Here is an 18,278-nt window from a genome sequence, read left to right as displayed (position 1 = left end):
TTTTTCTTGTTTTTTTTTTTTTTTTTTTCCTTTTCTTTTTTTAGGGAGAGGGACATGAAATGTAAATACACTTGACAATCACAGGCTCTGCAAAATAACCTTCTAAGGTACCTTGAATGAAGTCAAATTCTTAACAACTAGAGTCAGTACAAACAATGGCAAAATCATATTAATCATAAACTACTGGTTAACTTTGAATTGCCACTCCTGCCTGAATCATTAGAAAAGAGATATAGATCATGATCCCTGCATATAAGAAATTTACAACCTACTACAATAAATTAAATGAAGGACAGTGATAAGAGTCTTAATATACTTTGACATTGTGGAGCATTTAAAAATCTCTCTGTATGTAATATGTAAATAAGTGGAGATAATAATCAATCAGCTTTCTTCACTGTGAGTTGGACCTAGATGGTTTCTTATGTAAGACATATTAGATACAATATTTGTTCTTTTGCTAAATCACTTTGTAAACAACATTTTACTTACATTTATAGGTATTTATAACTTACCTCCAATATGCATTGGATATATAGCTGGTGGTTTAATTATGAAGAAATTCAAGATTACTGTCAAACAAGCTGCCCACATAGCATGTTGGTTATCTTTCACTGAATATCTTCTTCATTTTTTGTGTTTTCTCATGATCTGTGATAATTCTTCAGTTGCTGGCATAACCACCACTTATAATGGGTATGTTGTTTTCTAATGAATGTCATACTTTTAGAACAGTTAATGACATATTTTATTCCATGATTACCCAATGACCAGATCATTTGCTAATTGGAATTGATAGCAATAATCCATGGTCTTTCTCTTTCCTCCATCTGTCAGTTATAAGCCTATCCCTCCAGGCTAATAGGGTTAGTTAGTTTATGAGTGCACATGTATGTGTGTGGGCTTGTTTTTGGATATCCTCGTAGACATTAAAGTGGATATCAAAGAAACTGCCAATAGTTTTAGGTTGCATTAGGGTATGTTGTTCAGATATTTTATACTCTCATAAATGGGTAAAATTAAGAATTAACTATACAATCTTAATCACCTTTATATGTTTCCACAATGGGCTTAAATCCAGCATAACTGAATCCGAATACATGATATTTTAATTCATATGTAAATTCATACATTTGTGTAATTATGTCTCTATCATTGAATAGTTTTAGATTTATATTTTGAGGGTAATCTGAATTTATAGGAAGGTTATGCATACTGATATCATCTCTTGTATTTTGAAAATACATATCCTAACAGGTGTGAGGTGATATCTCATTGTGGCTTTCATTTCTATTTCTCTTATTACTGGTGATATTAAGCATCTTTTCATTTACTTATTGGCCATTTGTATGTCTTCTTTGAAAAATTTTCTATTTAATTCCTCTGCCCATTTTAACACTTGATCTTATCTAAAAGACCAAGAAGCAGGGGCGTATGGGTGGCACAGTCGGTTAAGCGTCCGACTTCAGCCAGGTCACGATCTCGCGGTCCGTGAGTTCGAGCCCCGCGTCGGGCTCTGGGCTGATGGCTCAGAGCCTGGAGCCTGTTTCCGATTCTGTGTCTCCCTCTCTCTCTGCCCCTCCCCCGTTCATGCTCTGTCTCTCTCTGTCCCAAAAATAAATAAACGTTGAAAAAAAAAATTCAAAAGACCAAGAAGCAATCTTCTGCCTATTTTAAAATCAGATTGGTGTTGTTATTGAGTTTTATTAGTTTTTATGTATTTTGGATATTAATCCCTATCAGATATATGATTTGTAAATATTTACTCGCATTTCATAGGCTGCCTTATCACATTGTTTATGATTTCCTTACTGTCCAGAAGCTTTTTAGTGTGATGTAGTTTTGCTTGTTTATTTTTGTTTTTGTTACTTGTGCTTTTTGGTGTCCAATCCAAAAAATCACTGTCAAGGAGTTCACCCACAATGTTTTATTCTAGGAATTTTATGGTTCTGGGTCTTAAATTTAAGTCTTTAATCCATTTGAGTTTATTTTTGTGTATATAAGTTAGGGATCTGCTTTAATTCTTTTGCATATGGCTGCCTAGTTTCCCAACATCATTTCTGAAGCGAGTATCCTTTCCCCACAATAAATTCTTAGCTTGTTTGTTGTAAATTAATTCACCATATATGCATGGTTTATTTCTGCATTCTTTATTCTGTTCCTTAATCTTTGTGACTCTTTTTTATGTTAATACCAAACTGTTTTTATTACTATTACTTTGTAAAATAGTTTGAAATCAGGAAGTGTGATATCTCCAGCTTTGCTCTTTCTCAAGATTGCTTTGGCTGTTTTTTTGTGATTCCATACAAGTTTTAGAATTGTTTTCTATGTCTATGAAAATGCCACTGGAATCTGTATAGAGACTGCACTAAATCTGTAGATTACTTTGGGTAGTATGAACATTTTAGCAATAATAATTCTTCCAATGCATGGGCATGGAATAAATATCTTTCTATTTATTTATGGCCTATTTTGTCTTTAACAGTGTCTTATAGTTTTCAATGTAGAGATTCTCACATCCTTGGTTAAATTTATTCCTTAAGTATTTTATTCTTTTCATTCAATTATTGGATTGTTTTCTTTTTTCTTTTGATAGTTTGTTGTTACTGTATAGAAACAGAACTGATTTTGTATACTGATTTCCCATCCTTTAACTTTACTAAATTATTAGTTCTTGCCATATTTTGATGGAGTTCTTAGGGTTTTCTATATATATCATGTCACCTACAAATAGAGATAATTTCACTTCTTCATTTCTGATTTGAATGCTTTTTATTTATCTCACCTAATAGCTCTGACTAGAATTTCTTGAATAAAAGTGGACAGGATGGACGTTCTTATGTTGTTCCTGATCTTAAAGGAAAGCTCCCAGCTTCCCATCATTGAGTATGTTGTTACCTATGGACTTGTCATAAATGGCCTTTGCTATGTTGTTAAATTTCTTCCATATGTAATTTGTTAAGAGTTTTTATCATGAACGGATGTTGAATTTTGCCAACAAAATAGATGCTTTCTCTGCATCTATTGAGAAGATCATATGATTTTTATCCTGCAATTTGTTAATGTGATGTATCACATTGATTGGTTTATGTATGTAGAAACATTCTTGTATCCCTGGAATAAAACCCACTTGATCATGGCATATGATCTTTAGAATGTGTTGTTGAATTCATTTTACCAGTATTTTATTGATAATTTTTTGCATTTATATTCATCAGGGATATTGTCCCATAGTTTTCTTGTAGTGGCTGCATCTGACTTTAGTATTAATATGATTCTGGCCTCATAAATGAGTTTGGGGATGTTTCTCCTCTTCAATTTTTGGAAGAATTTCAGAAGAATTGGTGTTAATTCTTTAGATGTTTGATAGAATTCACTAGTGAGACCAACTAATGCTGGGCTTTTCTTAGTTGGGAGGTTTGTGATTATGATTTAATCTCCTTGCCAGTAATTGATCTATTCAGATTTTCTATTTCTTCATGATTGATCTTGGTATGATATGTGTTCTAGAAATTTACTCATTTCTTCTAAGTTGTCCAATTTATTGTTGTATAATTAATAGTTTTGTCTTATGATCGTTCATATTTATGTGTTGTTGGTTGTAATATTTCCTCCTTACTTTATAATTTTATTTATCTAGTTTTACTCTCTTTGTGTTTTTCTATTTCCTTGATATGTAAAGTTAGGTTGTTCATTTGGGGTCTTTTTTTCTTCTTAATTTATGTGTTCATACTATAAACTTTCTTTTTAGAATTCCTTTTGTTGCATCCTAGAAATTTTGGTATGTTATGGTTCCATTTATTTGTGTCAGAATATTTTTTTATTCCCTTTTGATTTCTTCTATGATCCAGTGGTCATTTAGGAGTGTGTTGTTTAATTTCCATATATTTGTGAATTTTCCAGATTTCCTTCTTTTAATTGATTTCTAGTTTCCTATCATTGTGGTCAGAACAAATACTTGATATAATTTCTATTTTCTTGAATTTCTTGAAAACTGTTTTGTGGACTAACACATGATATATCCGAGAAAATGTTTGTGTGCTTTTAAAAAGAATGTGCATTCTGTTGCTATTGGATGGAATATGTTGGATTTGTATATGTCTTGTAGGTGTCTATTGTATCGTTCAAATCTGCTATTTCCTTATTGATTCTCATCTAGGTGATCTATCCATTGTTGATAGTATGGTATCAAAGCCTCTATTATTGTATTGCTGTTTATTTCACCTTTTAGTTATGTTAATATTTGTTTTATATACTTGGGTACTGCAATATTGGGTACATAAGTATTTACAATTGTTATATCTTCTTGATGAATGAATTTCCTTTGTGATTTGATAACTTTTTGTGGCAGTATGCCTTCACAACTTTAGCATAATCTTTTATGTATTACTATAGTTCTTTCCTTTGTATGAGGCTTACATTAAAGTATATTTATAGCATCCTATTTTATGTTAACAACTTGACTTTGATAGCATATGGAAAATATATTTGTATTTCTCCCCACTCACATTTTAGGTTAACATTAAAATTTACATCATTATTACATGGTGTATCTAATAATGTATTATTCTAATTATGGTTATTTATTTTTTTAACTTTAAAACTAGGGTTGTTAGTGAATTAATTATACACCATAATCATGATGTTAGAGAATTTGACTTTGACTATATATTTACCACTACCAGTGAGCTTTACACATTCACATGTTTCTATAATGTTATTTATCATCATTTTATTCCAGTTTAAAGAATGTCCCTTAGCATTTCTTGTAATTCAGGTCTAGTAGTGATGCACTCCCTCAACTTTTGTTTGGGAAAATTTTTATCTTTCCTTCATTTCTGAAGGACAGCTTTGCCAGGTATAGTATTCTTGATTGAGAGTTTTGTCTTTCTCTATGTTGAATATATTATCCCACTCTTCTGACCTGCAAAGTTTCTGTTAAGAAATCTGCTTATAGTCTTATGCGAATGCACATGAAGTGACAAATAATTTTTCTCTTGCTGTGTTCAAAATTCTCTCTTCATCTCTGACTTTTGTCAGTTTAATTGCTATGTGTTTCTGTGTACTTTAGTTTTGAATTCAAACTATTTGGGATTCTTGGCTGCGTTACACATTCAAATGAGGCTACCGGTGGGCATTTTGATTGGGAAGGGCTGCTGACTGTGCTCTGCAGTTCAGTGGGACCACTGATAGATCTTTGCAATCACCTGGTTGGACAAGGTTGTAGGCTATATTCCCTGGCAGGATGATGCCACTGGTTGCACTTTACCACTGGTCAGAGCAATGGGCTGGGCTTGCAATTGCTCCTGGTCAGCTTGGGTCTCCGGCTGTGTTCTGTAATCAGAAAGGGCCACAAGGTGTGCCCTGAAGTTGGGTGGGCCATAGACTGGGCTTCATAATCAGGTAAGCTGCTGACTGTGCTCTGCTGTTGGACAAAGTTGCTTGCCAGAATCTCTAGAGGAGAGAGGCTTCTAGTTGTACCCCAGAATAGGGTGGTATTAGAAACTGCATCTTCTGGTTGAGCAGAATTGCTCTCCAGGTTCTCTCATCAGGTGAGGCTTTAAGCTTGTTCCATGATTTGACAAAGTCACTGGATAGGTTCCCTGCCTGATCAAGGCTTCAGGCTGTGTTCAGCAATTGGATAAGGCCAAGGACTGGGCTCTGTTGCTGGGTGGTGCTGTAGTCTGGGCTCTGAGGCTTCCCAGGGTTACTGTTCAGGCTCCTTGATTATGTGGGGCCAGAGGTTATGTTTAACAATGGGGCAGGGCTATTTGCTTGGCTTCCAGACTGAGCAGGCTGTAGGATGGACTCTATGACTCCCTAGGTTCTTTGGCCTTGCTTTCTGGGTGGGTGGAACATGAGGCTATGCTCAGCAGTTAGGGAAGCCTGTGAATTTGCTTCCCTGCCCAGATGTGGCAGCTGAATGGGCTCCACAGCCAGTATAGTCTATTGACTGTAAATAAAACAGAAATGCCAACTGAGTTTCTTGGATAAAAGGAGCCATCATTCAGCTCTGCAGATCAGTAGAACTACTGGCTGGGATCTGTACTTGGATATTGCTGCAAGTAAGGATACTGTCTATCAAGATCTGAGTGCTGGTTGTTGTAATAGCTGTCCCCCTTCTCTATCTAATCCCTAATAAGTGAAGCCTGCAGATTCTTCTAGTCATCCTCATGAAGTGAGACCTGAATGGGCCTCCTGGATAACATCCCACAATGCTGAAGGTACTTGATGTCTACCTTGGGCTCTCTTTTCCCACTGGAGAAATTGTAGACCCAAGGAGGTCTTCTCAGTGTGGTGTTGTGCTGACCTGGGGGATGCACAATTTGATCAGAGTCCAACTGTTCCTCTTACTCTTCCAATGTGGTCCTTCTAGGTCTTTGTGCTCCAGGAAGGTGTGTTAGCTTCATTCCCAGATTCTGGAATTTTCACAATGGTATTTTGTCTATAGATAGCTGCTAATTGGTCTTCTTATGAGGGAGATTCATCAAAAACAAACTGTGTTGCCATTGTGATAACCCCTGGACACTCTTCATACTAGAAGAATGTCTTTATTTACTCAAGTAGTTAGATTTCTGAAGCTAAATGTAATTAACATCTGCATTATAAACTGAATTTATAGATTTTGATCTTCAAGCTTGCTTTCATAACATATGATCTCTTGTTAAATGCTACTATATGGATCAGCCACAGGGATTAGGTCATCTTCGTTTTTGAGTGCTAATAATACCTGGAAAAATACCTTCCATATGGTAGACACTCAATTAATACTTGTTTATCGGCTATTTTTTTATCTGAAATAAATCATTGATAAAGAGGCTATGTGATCACCAAAGCAGGTATATTTTATGCCAGAGATATAGTATTGAGGCCACACATTGATGGTTGGAAGATTTCTGTTTCTGTTTTGGGAAGGAGAGGAAATATAATTTTGGATTAAGATGAAAAGAAGAAAAAGAAAATGATCTTTCAATAGCCATGAATTATTTTAAATTATTTCAGAATTCAACAAGATTTATATATGGAAAACGCCATTCTTGCTGACTGTAATAGGGATTGCAACTGTCCAACTAAAACATGGGATCCTGTGTGTGGAAACAATGGTGTTTCATATATGTCAGCTTGTCTTGCTGGTTGTGAGACATCTGTTGGAGCAGGAATAAACATGGTAACACATTCTGTTGGCTTTCTTTTTCCCACAAAACTTTGTTTTTATGTATTGCACTAGAACATTCCCACACGAACTGGGGCCACATTTGATAAAAGTAAAAGTAAAATTTTTCTGTATGTTCACTTGATTTACCTTTTATTTCATAAATCTTATTTTAAACCTCTGACCACTGATCTTATTTTTAATCAAAAAAAATTTTGAGTATAGCAGACATCGATCACTGAAATTTAATTTCATAGCTGTTGGCATTATTACTCAGGTAATTTGTTTTAAAAATACTCTGGATTGAAATATTTTTATCATGGAGATAAAGTTGGTGGTTTTGATATCAATTATTTACCTAATTGCTTTTTTTTCCCCTTTTTTCCCCTGTATGTATGCTTGCATGTGCTTTCTGTGTTTTTCACATTCCAACAGCTCTTTTAAGAAAATGTAACTAGGTTTTGTTTTGTTTTGTTTGCCTAAAAACATATTACACCATTTAAATGTTGGTTGGTTATAAAGTAAAATATAACTTTTAATTCCAATTAAAACCTGGAAACATAAAAACTTTAAAAGGACTTACTTTACTCTGTTTTTGAAATAAACTGTATTTTTGAAACAAAGTTTTATTAGTAAGTATCTAAATATTTTAACTGACTTCCAAAACAATTTTGTTTGTCATACTTCATTTTGTAACAAAAGAATATGTATTTTTAAAAGGCTTGTCTTTAAGGTAGCTGAGTTACTGCAAATTTACTCTATTTATTTAGAAATAAATACCATTTTTCTAAAACCATCATTCAGTAGTTTGTTTTGCTATAATCCTGAGAGGCACCACAAAGGAGATGAGAATAAAGAGAATAAATGGTCTCTGCCTTGATCCAGTTGCCTATGTACAAAATATTTGTGATTTGTGTTCAAAATTTTACTTTCTTTAAATAGGATAATATTATTTTCTGATAGGTATTCCAAAATTGTAGCTGCATTCAAACATCAGGAAATTCATCTGCAGTTCTTGGGCTGTGTGACAAAGGACATGACTGTTCCATGATGCTCCAGTACTTTTTAATCTTGTCAGCAATTGGCAGTTTCATTTATTCTTTATCTGCCATACCTGGATATATGGTTCTCCTAAGGTACAGAAAATATTTTCTTTATTTATATTCCTTTTGGATCCTTTATTAAAGAGGCTTTTTCTAAGAAATCCCCCTGGAGCCCACATTATCTAAGAATCCTGTGCTCATATATATCATTTATTAAGAGTTTAACACTAGGCATTGTCAGATTTTACAAAATTTTAAAAGTATAGGAATATAAATATTCATATTTTGCCATTTTCCTCTCTATCTTTCCTTCCTTATATTTTGCAGTTAAATTAGTGACCCTCTCATTGTTTCACACAAGAGGAGACACATTTATATTTTAGTGTAAACCATATGAAATGGTCATTTTGATGGGTAAAGAGTGGTTGCCTTGCAGTCATTTCAGATGGTTCAAACTACTGGGCAGCAGAGTGCAAAGCTGTCAGAGACTGTGTCACCAATTCCTATCTACAGGGACTTAAACAGGTCCCTCGATTTATTTGAGCTTCATTTTATTATTATTTTTTTTTTTTTAATTTTTTTTTTCAACGTTTATTTATTTTTTGGACAGAGAGAGACAGAGCATGAACGGGGGAGGGGCAGAGAGAGAGGGAGACACAGAATCGGAAACAGGCTCCAGGCTCTGAGCCATCAGCCCAGAGCCCGACGCGGGGCTCGAACTCACGGACCGCGAGATCGTGACCTGGCTGAAGTCGGACGCTTAACCGACTGCGCCACCCAGGCGCCCCATATTTGAGCTTCATTTTAAATAAACAATAGGCATAATAATAAATGTTGAGTCTTTTACAAAGCTATTGTTAGATACAAATGATGAAGGGCTTTGCAACACTAGGAAATTGTAGAGCTAAAATTCAGACTTAGGTGTGGCATACATGTGTTCTTGTTATTCCAACATTCTTCATGTCTAGTAAACGATTGTAGACATCCCTAGTAAATAAAATTTGCATTTCTCCCTTTTTTTCATCACATTTCATTGGAACTTAGAAGCAGAGTTAAGTTCATTGTGATTCTCAGTTCACAGCACATTATCCTCATAGGCTGGGATAAGTTTTCACTCTTTCTTGATTTTGCTTTTTTTCATTCTATTTTTCACCTCCTCTCACCATAGCCACCCATATTAATATGATAGCTACACGAACTTAAATATGTATTTTCTTTTGTAAAATACTAACATCTTTTTGTGAGTATGTGTTCCTATATTCACATGTGTGGTGTTGTGCTTTAAATCTTGCTTTGGTTCATAAGACTCACGAGTACATACATTCATCAAATACTGCTTAGTATGTATATGTATGAGTTCTCACACCTTCCCCACTTGAGAGTTCCTGCCCTCTTACAGCCTCACTAACACTTGACATTATCTAACATTCTGACTTAGACTAGTCCAATGACTGTAAAATGGTAGTTCACTGATGTTTCAATATGTGATTTCCTGATCCAGTGTGTTTAGGCATCTTCAAAATTTATTTTTTAGCTATTTAGGCTTCTGATTCAAGATGCTTATTGATTTTCTTTGCTCATTTTCTATTATATGTCATATATTTTTCTTGGTGATTTTGCTGATTATTGTCTAAATTATAAATGTTAATGTAATATTGCTTACATGATACAATTATGTCCTAGTCTCTCATCTTTCTTTTAATTTCTCCATACTCTGTTTTATGAAATTAAATCCTAAATATTGTTGTACTGAAATCTTACAATTTTCTTCCCTTAGGGTTTGTGTGTTGGGGAGTCACATTTTAAAAATGTTTTTATGTTCCTAATCTATACAAATATTCACCTAAATTTTATCCTAATAGCTTTATAACTTTACCTTTTACATATGGTCTTGTGTTTTTGTTTTTTTTTTTTTAACATTTATTTATTTTTGAGAGTCAGAGACAGAGCATGAGCAGGGAGGGGCAGAGAGAGAGTGGGAGAGAGAGAATCCTAAGCAGGCTCCGTGCTGTCAGCACAGAGCTCAACATGGCACTTGAATTCACGAATCGTGAAATCATTGCCTGAGCCAAAGTCAAGAGTTGGACGCTTAACCAACTGAGCCACCCAGGTGCCCCTGTCTCTTCACTTCTAAACCTTACACATTTTAGGCTTTTAAATTTTTCTTAAAGCATCAACGTGGACCTCCAAAGCTAGGTGAAATGATAGTGATGATAGCGAGTATTCTTGTACTTTTCTAATCTTAATGGAAAACATACACATTTTTCCATGATGATATTTGCTGTAGATTTTTCAGTATATAGTTTTCATGTAGTTTCTAAGTTTTTAATAATGAAATAGGTATTAAATGTTATTAGATGTATTTTTCTGCATCTATGATTCTATAATTTTTCTACTCAGTATTTTTGGTGTAGTAAAATAAAATGGTAGATATTTTCATGTTGAACTGTTTGCATGGATGAAAAAAAACATAATTATATTTTTCTATATGATTTGGTTTGTTTAAATAATACTTTATTTAAAACTGTTACATCTATGTTGATAAATAAAATAGACATATTACTTTTTACTCTTTTTTTGTTTTGGAATCATCATAGGCCCCACAAAATGAATTAATAAATTTTCTATTTTTTAGTTTCTGGCACTACTTACATTAAATATTTGTTGAAAGCTATATAAATCCATCTGTGAAAGTATTTATACTTTGGGCTTGTTGGGACAGTGATACTATTTATTATTTTCATTTATTTAGTATTAGTGCCTATTCATATTTTCAATTTCTACTTAAACCTGTTGTATGTAGGTGTTTATAATATTCCTTATCTGATATTCTCTGATGTATCTGAAAGGATTTCTCTTTTCTTCTTACGTATTTTTTTATTTGCCTCCTCTTTACTTTTTCTTGATCATGGTTGTCAGAGGCTTGTCTATTTTATTTTTCTCTTTTTAAAGAATGAGTTTTGGTTTTGTTAATCTTTATTTCATGTAATCCTGCTCTTCTTGATTTTTTTTCTTTTAGGCTTGCTCTGTTTTTCTTTATCCAACTGTTTCAGTTTAATACTTAGATCATTTGTTCATTCTGACTACTGTATATAAATCTATACATTTCTTTCCTAATATTGATTTAGCAATGCCTCAACTAGTATTTTCTGTGGAGTTTTTCTATTTCGTAGTGATTTGCCCCACCAGACCAAAGATTATTTATTAATGTGTTATGTAATTTCCATATCTTTAAGAACTTTCTATAGGTATAATTTATTATTATTATTCTATTTTTACGTTCAGACAACTTAATCTGAAAGATTACAGGTTGGGGAGATGGAATATCAAGGTTGTATTTGGGGCCTAGTGCATTTTTTTTTTTTAGTATTTCATGTCTTTTTGAAAAGAATGTGTAACTGAATTTTGGGTATATAGTTCCATATCTCTTGGATTGAAGTAAAGCATTGTGTTATCTAAATTTTGTAAATGTATTCTTGTTTTTGTCTGCATTAATTCATCAGTTTTTCAGAGATGTTCAAATCTATAAATATTGCTGGTGTATTTCTCCCTATAAATCTCTCAGTTTTTTAATTCATATATTTGGAGGCTATATTATATGATGAAAATGTGTCTTTGATCATTATATTTCTATTGTTAGCATCACTTAATTTTCTTTATCTTTTAGTTATTTCTTTTAGGGAATTGTATTTTGTTTTTCATTAAAATGGAAGTTCTAGCTTTCTTTTGGTTCATTGTTACTTGTTATATCTTTTCCCTTTCCTTTATTTTCAATCTTCAGTCTTTCATTTTGCTTCATAGGCAATTTGCTAGGTATCATTTTATAATCTGAGATAGGTACATTTAGCTCATTTATATTTATTTATTTATTTTTAAAAGTTTATTTATTTTGAGAGAGATAGAGAGAAAGAGAGAGAGAGAGAGAGAGAGAGAGAGAGAGAGAGAGTATGGGGAGAGAGGGAGAGACAGAGAATCCCAAGCAGGCTCTGCATTGACAGCACAGATCCCAATGCAGGGCTCAAACTTATGAACTGTGAAATCAGGGCATGAGCCAAAAGCAAGAGTTGGGACACAACTACTCAGCAACCCAGGCACCCCTCACTTAGATTTCTTGTAATTATTGTGATAAGACTCTTTTTGCTATTTTATTTAATATACTCTATTTATTTGACTTTCTTTTTACTTCTTTTTTTTTTTTTTTGCTTTCCATTGTACAGTGGTACCCCTTTATCTGCAAGGGACATATTTTAAGATCCCTAGCAGATGCCTGAAGCCATGGATAGTAACAAACCCTAAATATTTGATATTTTTTCCTAAAGATACATAACTGTGATAAAGTCTAATTTATAAATTAGGCACAGTAGAGATTAAGAACAATAACTAATAATAAAATAGGACAATTATAACAATATACTATAATGAAAGTTAAGTGCATCTGGTCTCTATCAACATATCACATTGTGCTGTACTCACCCTTTTTCTCCTTGAGATGATGTGAGATGATAAAATGACTACATGATGAGATGAAATGAGGTGAATGATGGAGCTCTTGTGATATACAGACTGTAGCATTCAGCTGCTATTGATCTGATATGTCAGAAGGAGAAATATCTGCTTCCACACCACAGTTCAATGTGGGTAACTGAAACTGTGGAAAGTGAAACCACAGATAAGAGGAAACTATGGTATATATTGGATTTTCTTCTGCTACTTTGATTATTGAAATGGTCAGACTGATTATTGATATTCTTAATTATACTTATGTTTTGCTCATCAATTGTAAAACTTTTCAGTATTAATATCTACCTCCTAATAAAACAAGTACTTAATCATGCTCTCTTCATGTCCCTCCTCTCTTCCCCCACCTCTTTCCAGGGTCATATTGTAGAATTTAATACCTGGATTTTTGTTAATATGCTTGTGTTGTCTCTATTTTTGCGGGATCTCCCTGGATTTCCTACCACGATGGCAAAGGGATGCAATATCATTGCTATTCTGCCAATTTAAATAAAAATTTGAATTTCTCTCAGCATTTTCCCATGATGTGCATGCTAACTTTTCTGATTCCTGGATTCTAGAAATTGTTATTATCAATGCCAATCAATGATAGAGTTTGTAGAATAGTTTAAACTGTTTCAACAGTTTAAATAATAACAGTTTAAATTAGTATCTCACATTTCTGTAAGATCATTAAGTAGTATATTAGATATAGAGAGGAAAGAAAAATTCTTCAGTAAAACTTAAATGCCTTATTTTCTGTATTAAATGGAAACCATGGGACCTAGAGGGTCATGCTGAGTCTCTTGGCTTCTCTTACTTCCTTCCGAGTAAAATCATTGATGTTGTCTAAATAACCTATGTGTCAGGTAGATAATGTCTAGATCAATCTATAAGGTTTCTGAAAATTCAGTAAAACATTTATGTTAAGAAAATGCCAATAAGATAACATTTTTGCTAAAAATGTATGCTTTTGTGAAGAAAGCTACTTTTATTTTCTCAGCTTTGAGTTAGTCAGGGAAGAAAAGGGAATACAATAGAACTCTCAACGTGAATTCTTTGAGGAGCTAGCCATGGTGATGCTGGAGTGAGTGGGACACATGAAAGTCCATTGCAGAATTATAGTCTCTATTTCTGCATATAGGAATTTCAGGCAACAGTGCAAAAGAGTGGGGATTTTGGGGAGAATGGAGAGATCTTTGTGACTCTTGAAATGATACCAAATCACTTAAAATATGTTTGCCTTGGATTTCTTCATCACATTGCTTTGAAAATTTCTATCCTTGTTTTCTTTCTGCCTTTCATTTATTTATATAATTCTTGGCTTTTCTGTATTTTGTTAATACAAGTAATTTAAATACAGCTAGGGTTGCATTATTCTTGTTTTAGGCTGAAGGTTTAATCAAGAACTACTGCTTCGGGGCGCCTGGGTGGCGCAGTCAGTTAAGCGTCCGACTTCAGCCAGGTCACGATCTCGCGGTCCGTGAGTTCGAGCCCCGCGTCGGGCTCTGGGCTGATGGCTCAGAGCCTGGAGCCTGTTTCCGATTCTGTGTCTCCCTCTCTCTCTGCCCCTCCCCCGTTCATGCTCTGTCTCTCTCTGTCCCAAAAATAAATAAACGTTGAAAAAAAAAAAAAAAAAAAAGAACTACTGCTTCAATAAATAGATACTGGGGTAGAAACTGATAGGAAATATTTTCTTCTTTGATCATTTTCTGATAATAATGAGCAAAAAAATGATAGGTAAAATGCCAAGAATCAAAACTAGGGCTCGTGTATAGACTACAAACTGAATAATCAGGCCTTGGATAACCAAGATCTGAGCATGCAAAAAAAATGTTCTAGTGCCCAGTGTGTTACCAGCATTTACAAACAATTTTTTAAAGAAACTACAACAGCGTTTAAATCTCTATTTTCATTTTATTTATGAATTTACTTATTTTTTAGGTGTATCAAGCCTGAAGAGAAGTCTCTTGGTGTGGGGTTACATACATTTTGCACAAGAGTATTTGGTAAAAATTGTTATTTTTTTCCAGCATCATATCAGACCACTATTAACTACCAAGTAAATGAAATCATTCTCTCCAAATCTAGCAAATATCCCTTCTGTTTGCAGCACTTAGTAATTTGTATGAGAATAAGGTACAAGAAGAAATGGAGAATTTCCCCTTTTTCTTGAAAAAAACCTATCTGAACTTAATTTTGCTTTTCAGCTGTTAGAAGATTTGAAAAGCAAATGAACAAAAAATACTTTGTTAAAGTAAAATGTATACATGATTGGTACAAAAAATTGCAGAAAAAATATAGAGAGTCATTAATTCAATGATTTTCAATATCAGTGATTTTTATGTTGCATTTATCCATCACATTACTTATCCTTTATAACTTAGAAATGTTATAGTAAAAGTAACAACTTCTGATATGTAAAAATAAAATGTAAAGCATTCTATTCATACTTTATTCTACAAATAGAGAAAACGGAAATGTTTACAAACAAAATAATGTACCTTAATTCTTACCTTGTTGATGTTTTTTTTTTTCCTCCCCTCTTTAACTGTAGCTGGAATTCCTGCACCTATATATTTTGGAGCTTTAGTGGATTCCACATGTTTACACTGGGGAACTTTGAAATGTGGTGAGTCAGGAGCATGCAGGATATATGATTCAGCCAATTTCAGGTAAATATAATAATCTTTTTTTAACGAATTGCTTTCTAAGCACAGACTGTACATAAAACGACAACATTCATGTATAACACTTTCTTTTTCAGTTACTAGACTACTTTTGGCTGTGCTTCCAGAACATATGCTAATACTACATCTCTATTCCTTATTTATATACCAGAATTTTATTTCCTCAATATTTTCAAACTACTTGGTAAATATAAGCATGGATAACTCCCTTAACCTAGCCTTTCAAAATAATCTTTGTTAAATTGTTTGCAATCAACGCATTATTGAAGGTAATAGCTATACATAAACTACCTTTAAAAATTATATTACTCTTTAAAGTATCCTCATTGCATCCTACATCATTTCAGCATCTTACTAGCCTGAATCTTTACTTCTTTTCACATCTACCTCTACTTTTTGAAATATTTTTCCTTCTTCGTTAAATTTTGCTGACACAAAATTATTCATGTCTCATAAAGTGTTATTCTTTTGTTAGTATAAATCTGATTTTAAACAAAACTCAACATAATGTGTTTTTGAACAAAATACTGCCATTTGCTCTATTTCCATGTTCTTTTTTATCTGGATACCTGAATTTTGTTTAGATCTGTATCAATTTCTCTTGATCGTACAAAATTGAAAGTACAAAAATTCTTTCATTTACTAAAAAACAATTTAGCATTGTTTAAAACATTCTAAGGTCTTATTTTGATTAGTAAAAGGATATATGGCAAGTACTGTGAAGAGAGCAGACAGCAGGAGATTCATGTTTTCATCAGTTCTCTGTTCCCCAAAAGCTCTTCAGAGGTAATGTGAAGGTGGGCCCGTGTACATACCTTCACAGTTGAGAAACACTGAGGATCACTGGTATAGATTGGCCTCATCCTGCTGCCAAGATTCCTGTTGATAGTAGCCTTAATTAAATGTTATTTTAGACAAGATGATTTTATTTGTTAGCATCCTCTATCAGTCAGATTAATTAGAGTGGCTGATAAAGTGTACTCGTGAGAAAATTTACCAGATGGTGTAGAGTAGAAACAGGAGGTGAATATTGTTGGCAAACAGTTCTCCATGGGTCTCTTACATTTCTGCATATCTTATTAGCAGAGGATTTTGTTTTGGACTATCTTTTCAAGGATGTTTGAATAGTAAATGATCTTGGAGTATGTAGATGATGTTTTCCTATGGAGCAGAGTTTGCTGTCTAGGATGATAAAAGTAATAACTCTCTCTAAGGCTGGCAGATTTTCTTCCAACCCGTTTAAAAGAATGGGATTTCCTAATTTCAGGCTTTCTTAGCTGTGAACCAAACCCATTGTATGCACAAAATTCACATAGGTTTCCCATTGTGTGATTTCTTTGGGACTTGAAGGTTAAGGAAAACCAACCTGAACATGAAGCTTGTGATGATTGTTGTACTGTGAGTAAAAATGTCCTTTGTCTCTGGCCTGGAAGTCTCATATCTCCAGCCAGCATCCATGCAACTATGTCAGGCTGAACTGTCAGTTTAAAATCCAGGGAAAATCTAGGACTGTTTTACAGTTCGAAGAATAGAAATACTGACTGACTTTAAATTATGCCAAAAATGTAAAGATATAAAGATGACCACTTACATTTATTCCAAGCTAGTAGAAAGGAATAAAAGGATTAAGGAAAATTCAAGGGAAGTAAGAAATAGGAAAATAAAAGCACACAAAGTAAGTTGAAAAAATAAGCCTAAATACATCAGGTTTCATAATAAATGTGAACCAACTGAACTTGCTTAAAAGATACTTTCATGTGAGTTTCAGTGTTTTCAAAATTCCAGCATTTTGTTGCTTACAAGACATAGCTTAAAATATATATGTGAAGAAAGATTGAGGATAAAGGTCAGGAAAAAAAATACCAGGCAGATATTAAATCAAGATTTTGTGATTATATTAATGACTGTAAGACAAAATAGAATTTAAGGTGAAAAGGATTAACAGTTAAATAAGGATATTACTTAGTAATAAAAAAACACTTTATCAATAATATGTAACAGTCATCAACCCATATATATTTATCAACCTAATCTCAAATATATAAAACAAAAAAATTACAAAATTACAAGAAGAAATCTACAGAGTAGAAAATTTCAACACACTCTTCCAAAAGGAAATATAAAATATAGGCAAAAGGTTACTGAGGATACAGAAAAATTTGAATCACCAAATTGTACAAGAGTTATCTAATAGATATACAGCAATTTAAAAAACCCAACCAATAGAATATATATTTTTTCTCAAGCCTATAAAAAACATTACAACTAAGTCTAATGTCACAAAGTTTGATACCTTACAACCATTGTTTTCTGTCCATAATGCAATGCAATTAGAAATCTATGATAAAATGTTCCCAAAACCTCACATTTGAAATTACTTACAGGTCAAAGCATAAATTATAATAAAAATAATGAAATAACTAAAACTCTATATCAGTGAAAGCACTGCAGAGGAAAATTTGTGGGACAAAGCTAAAACAATACTCAAAGGTATATTTAGAACTTTATATGTATATATACATATTTTTTTAAAGACTAAAAATTAATGAAGTCATTATTTATAAAAAGGACAACAATGTAATTTCAAATAAGGTAGAAAAGCCTGATAAGTAGCTCAATAAGTTATGTATTGATATATTTCTTATTTCAAATAAGAACAATAGATATAATTTTAAATTTGAAAGGGATATATCTGGGTTCAAAGATAATATATGGGGCGCCTGGGTGGCTCAGTCGGTTAAGCGTCCGACTTCAGATCAGGTCGTGGTCTCACGGTTTGTGGGTTCGAGCCCCGCGTCAGGCTCTGTGCTGACTGCTCAGAGCCTGCAGCCTGCTTCAGATTCTGTCTCTGGCTCTCTCTGCCCCTCCCCCATTTGTTCTCTGTCTCTAAAATAA

General features: G+C 33.3%; 1 protein-coding gene across 8 annotated transcripts in view; it reads left to right on the top strand.

The window, feature by feature from the left end:
- Window positions 1-18,278, top strand: part of SLCO1A2 (solute carrier organic anion transporter family member 1A2) — a 126,400-nt gene that overhangs the window by 97,593 nt on the left and 10,529 nt on the right. For 5 of the 8 annotated variants that reach the window (XM_045463458.1, XM_045463455.1, XM_045463457.1 and 2 more), the window contains 5 exons: window positions 501-696; window positions 7,003-7,168; window positions 8,117-8,289; window positions 14,638-14,702; window positions 15,251-15,368. In XM_045463458.1, coding sequence (XP_045319414.1) covers window positions 501-696; window positions 7,003-7,168; window positions 8,117-8,289; window positions 14,638-14,702; window positions 15,251-15,368 — 718 coding nt within the window. The remainder of the gene's footprint in view (window positions 1-500; window positions 697-7,002; window positions 7,169-8,116; window positions 8,290-14,637; window positions 14,703-15,250; window positions 15,369-18,278) is intronic. The other 3 variants (XM_045463459.1, XM_045463460.1, XM_045463463.1) reach the window with 3 other exon arrangements.

This window comes from Leopardus geoffroyi, chromosome B4, assembly GCF_018350155.1.
Source record: "Leopardus geoffroyi isolate Oge1 chromosome B4, O.geoffroyi_Oge1_pat1.0, whole genome shotgun sequence".
Classification (NCBI taxonomy): domain Eukaryota; kingdom Metazoa; phylum Chordata; class Mammalia; order Carnivora; family Felidae; genus Leopardus; species Leopardus geoffroyi.
This window is presented reverse-complemented; position numbering and strand designations above follow the sequence as displayed.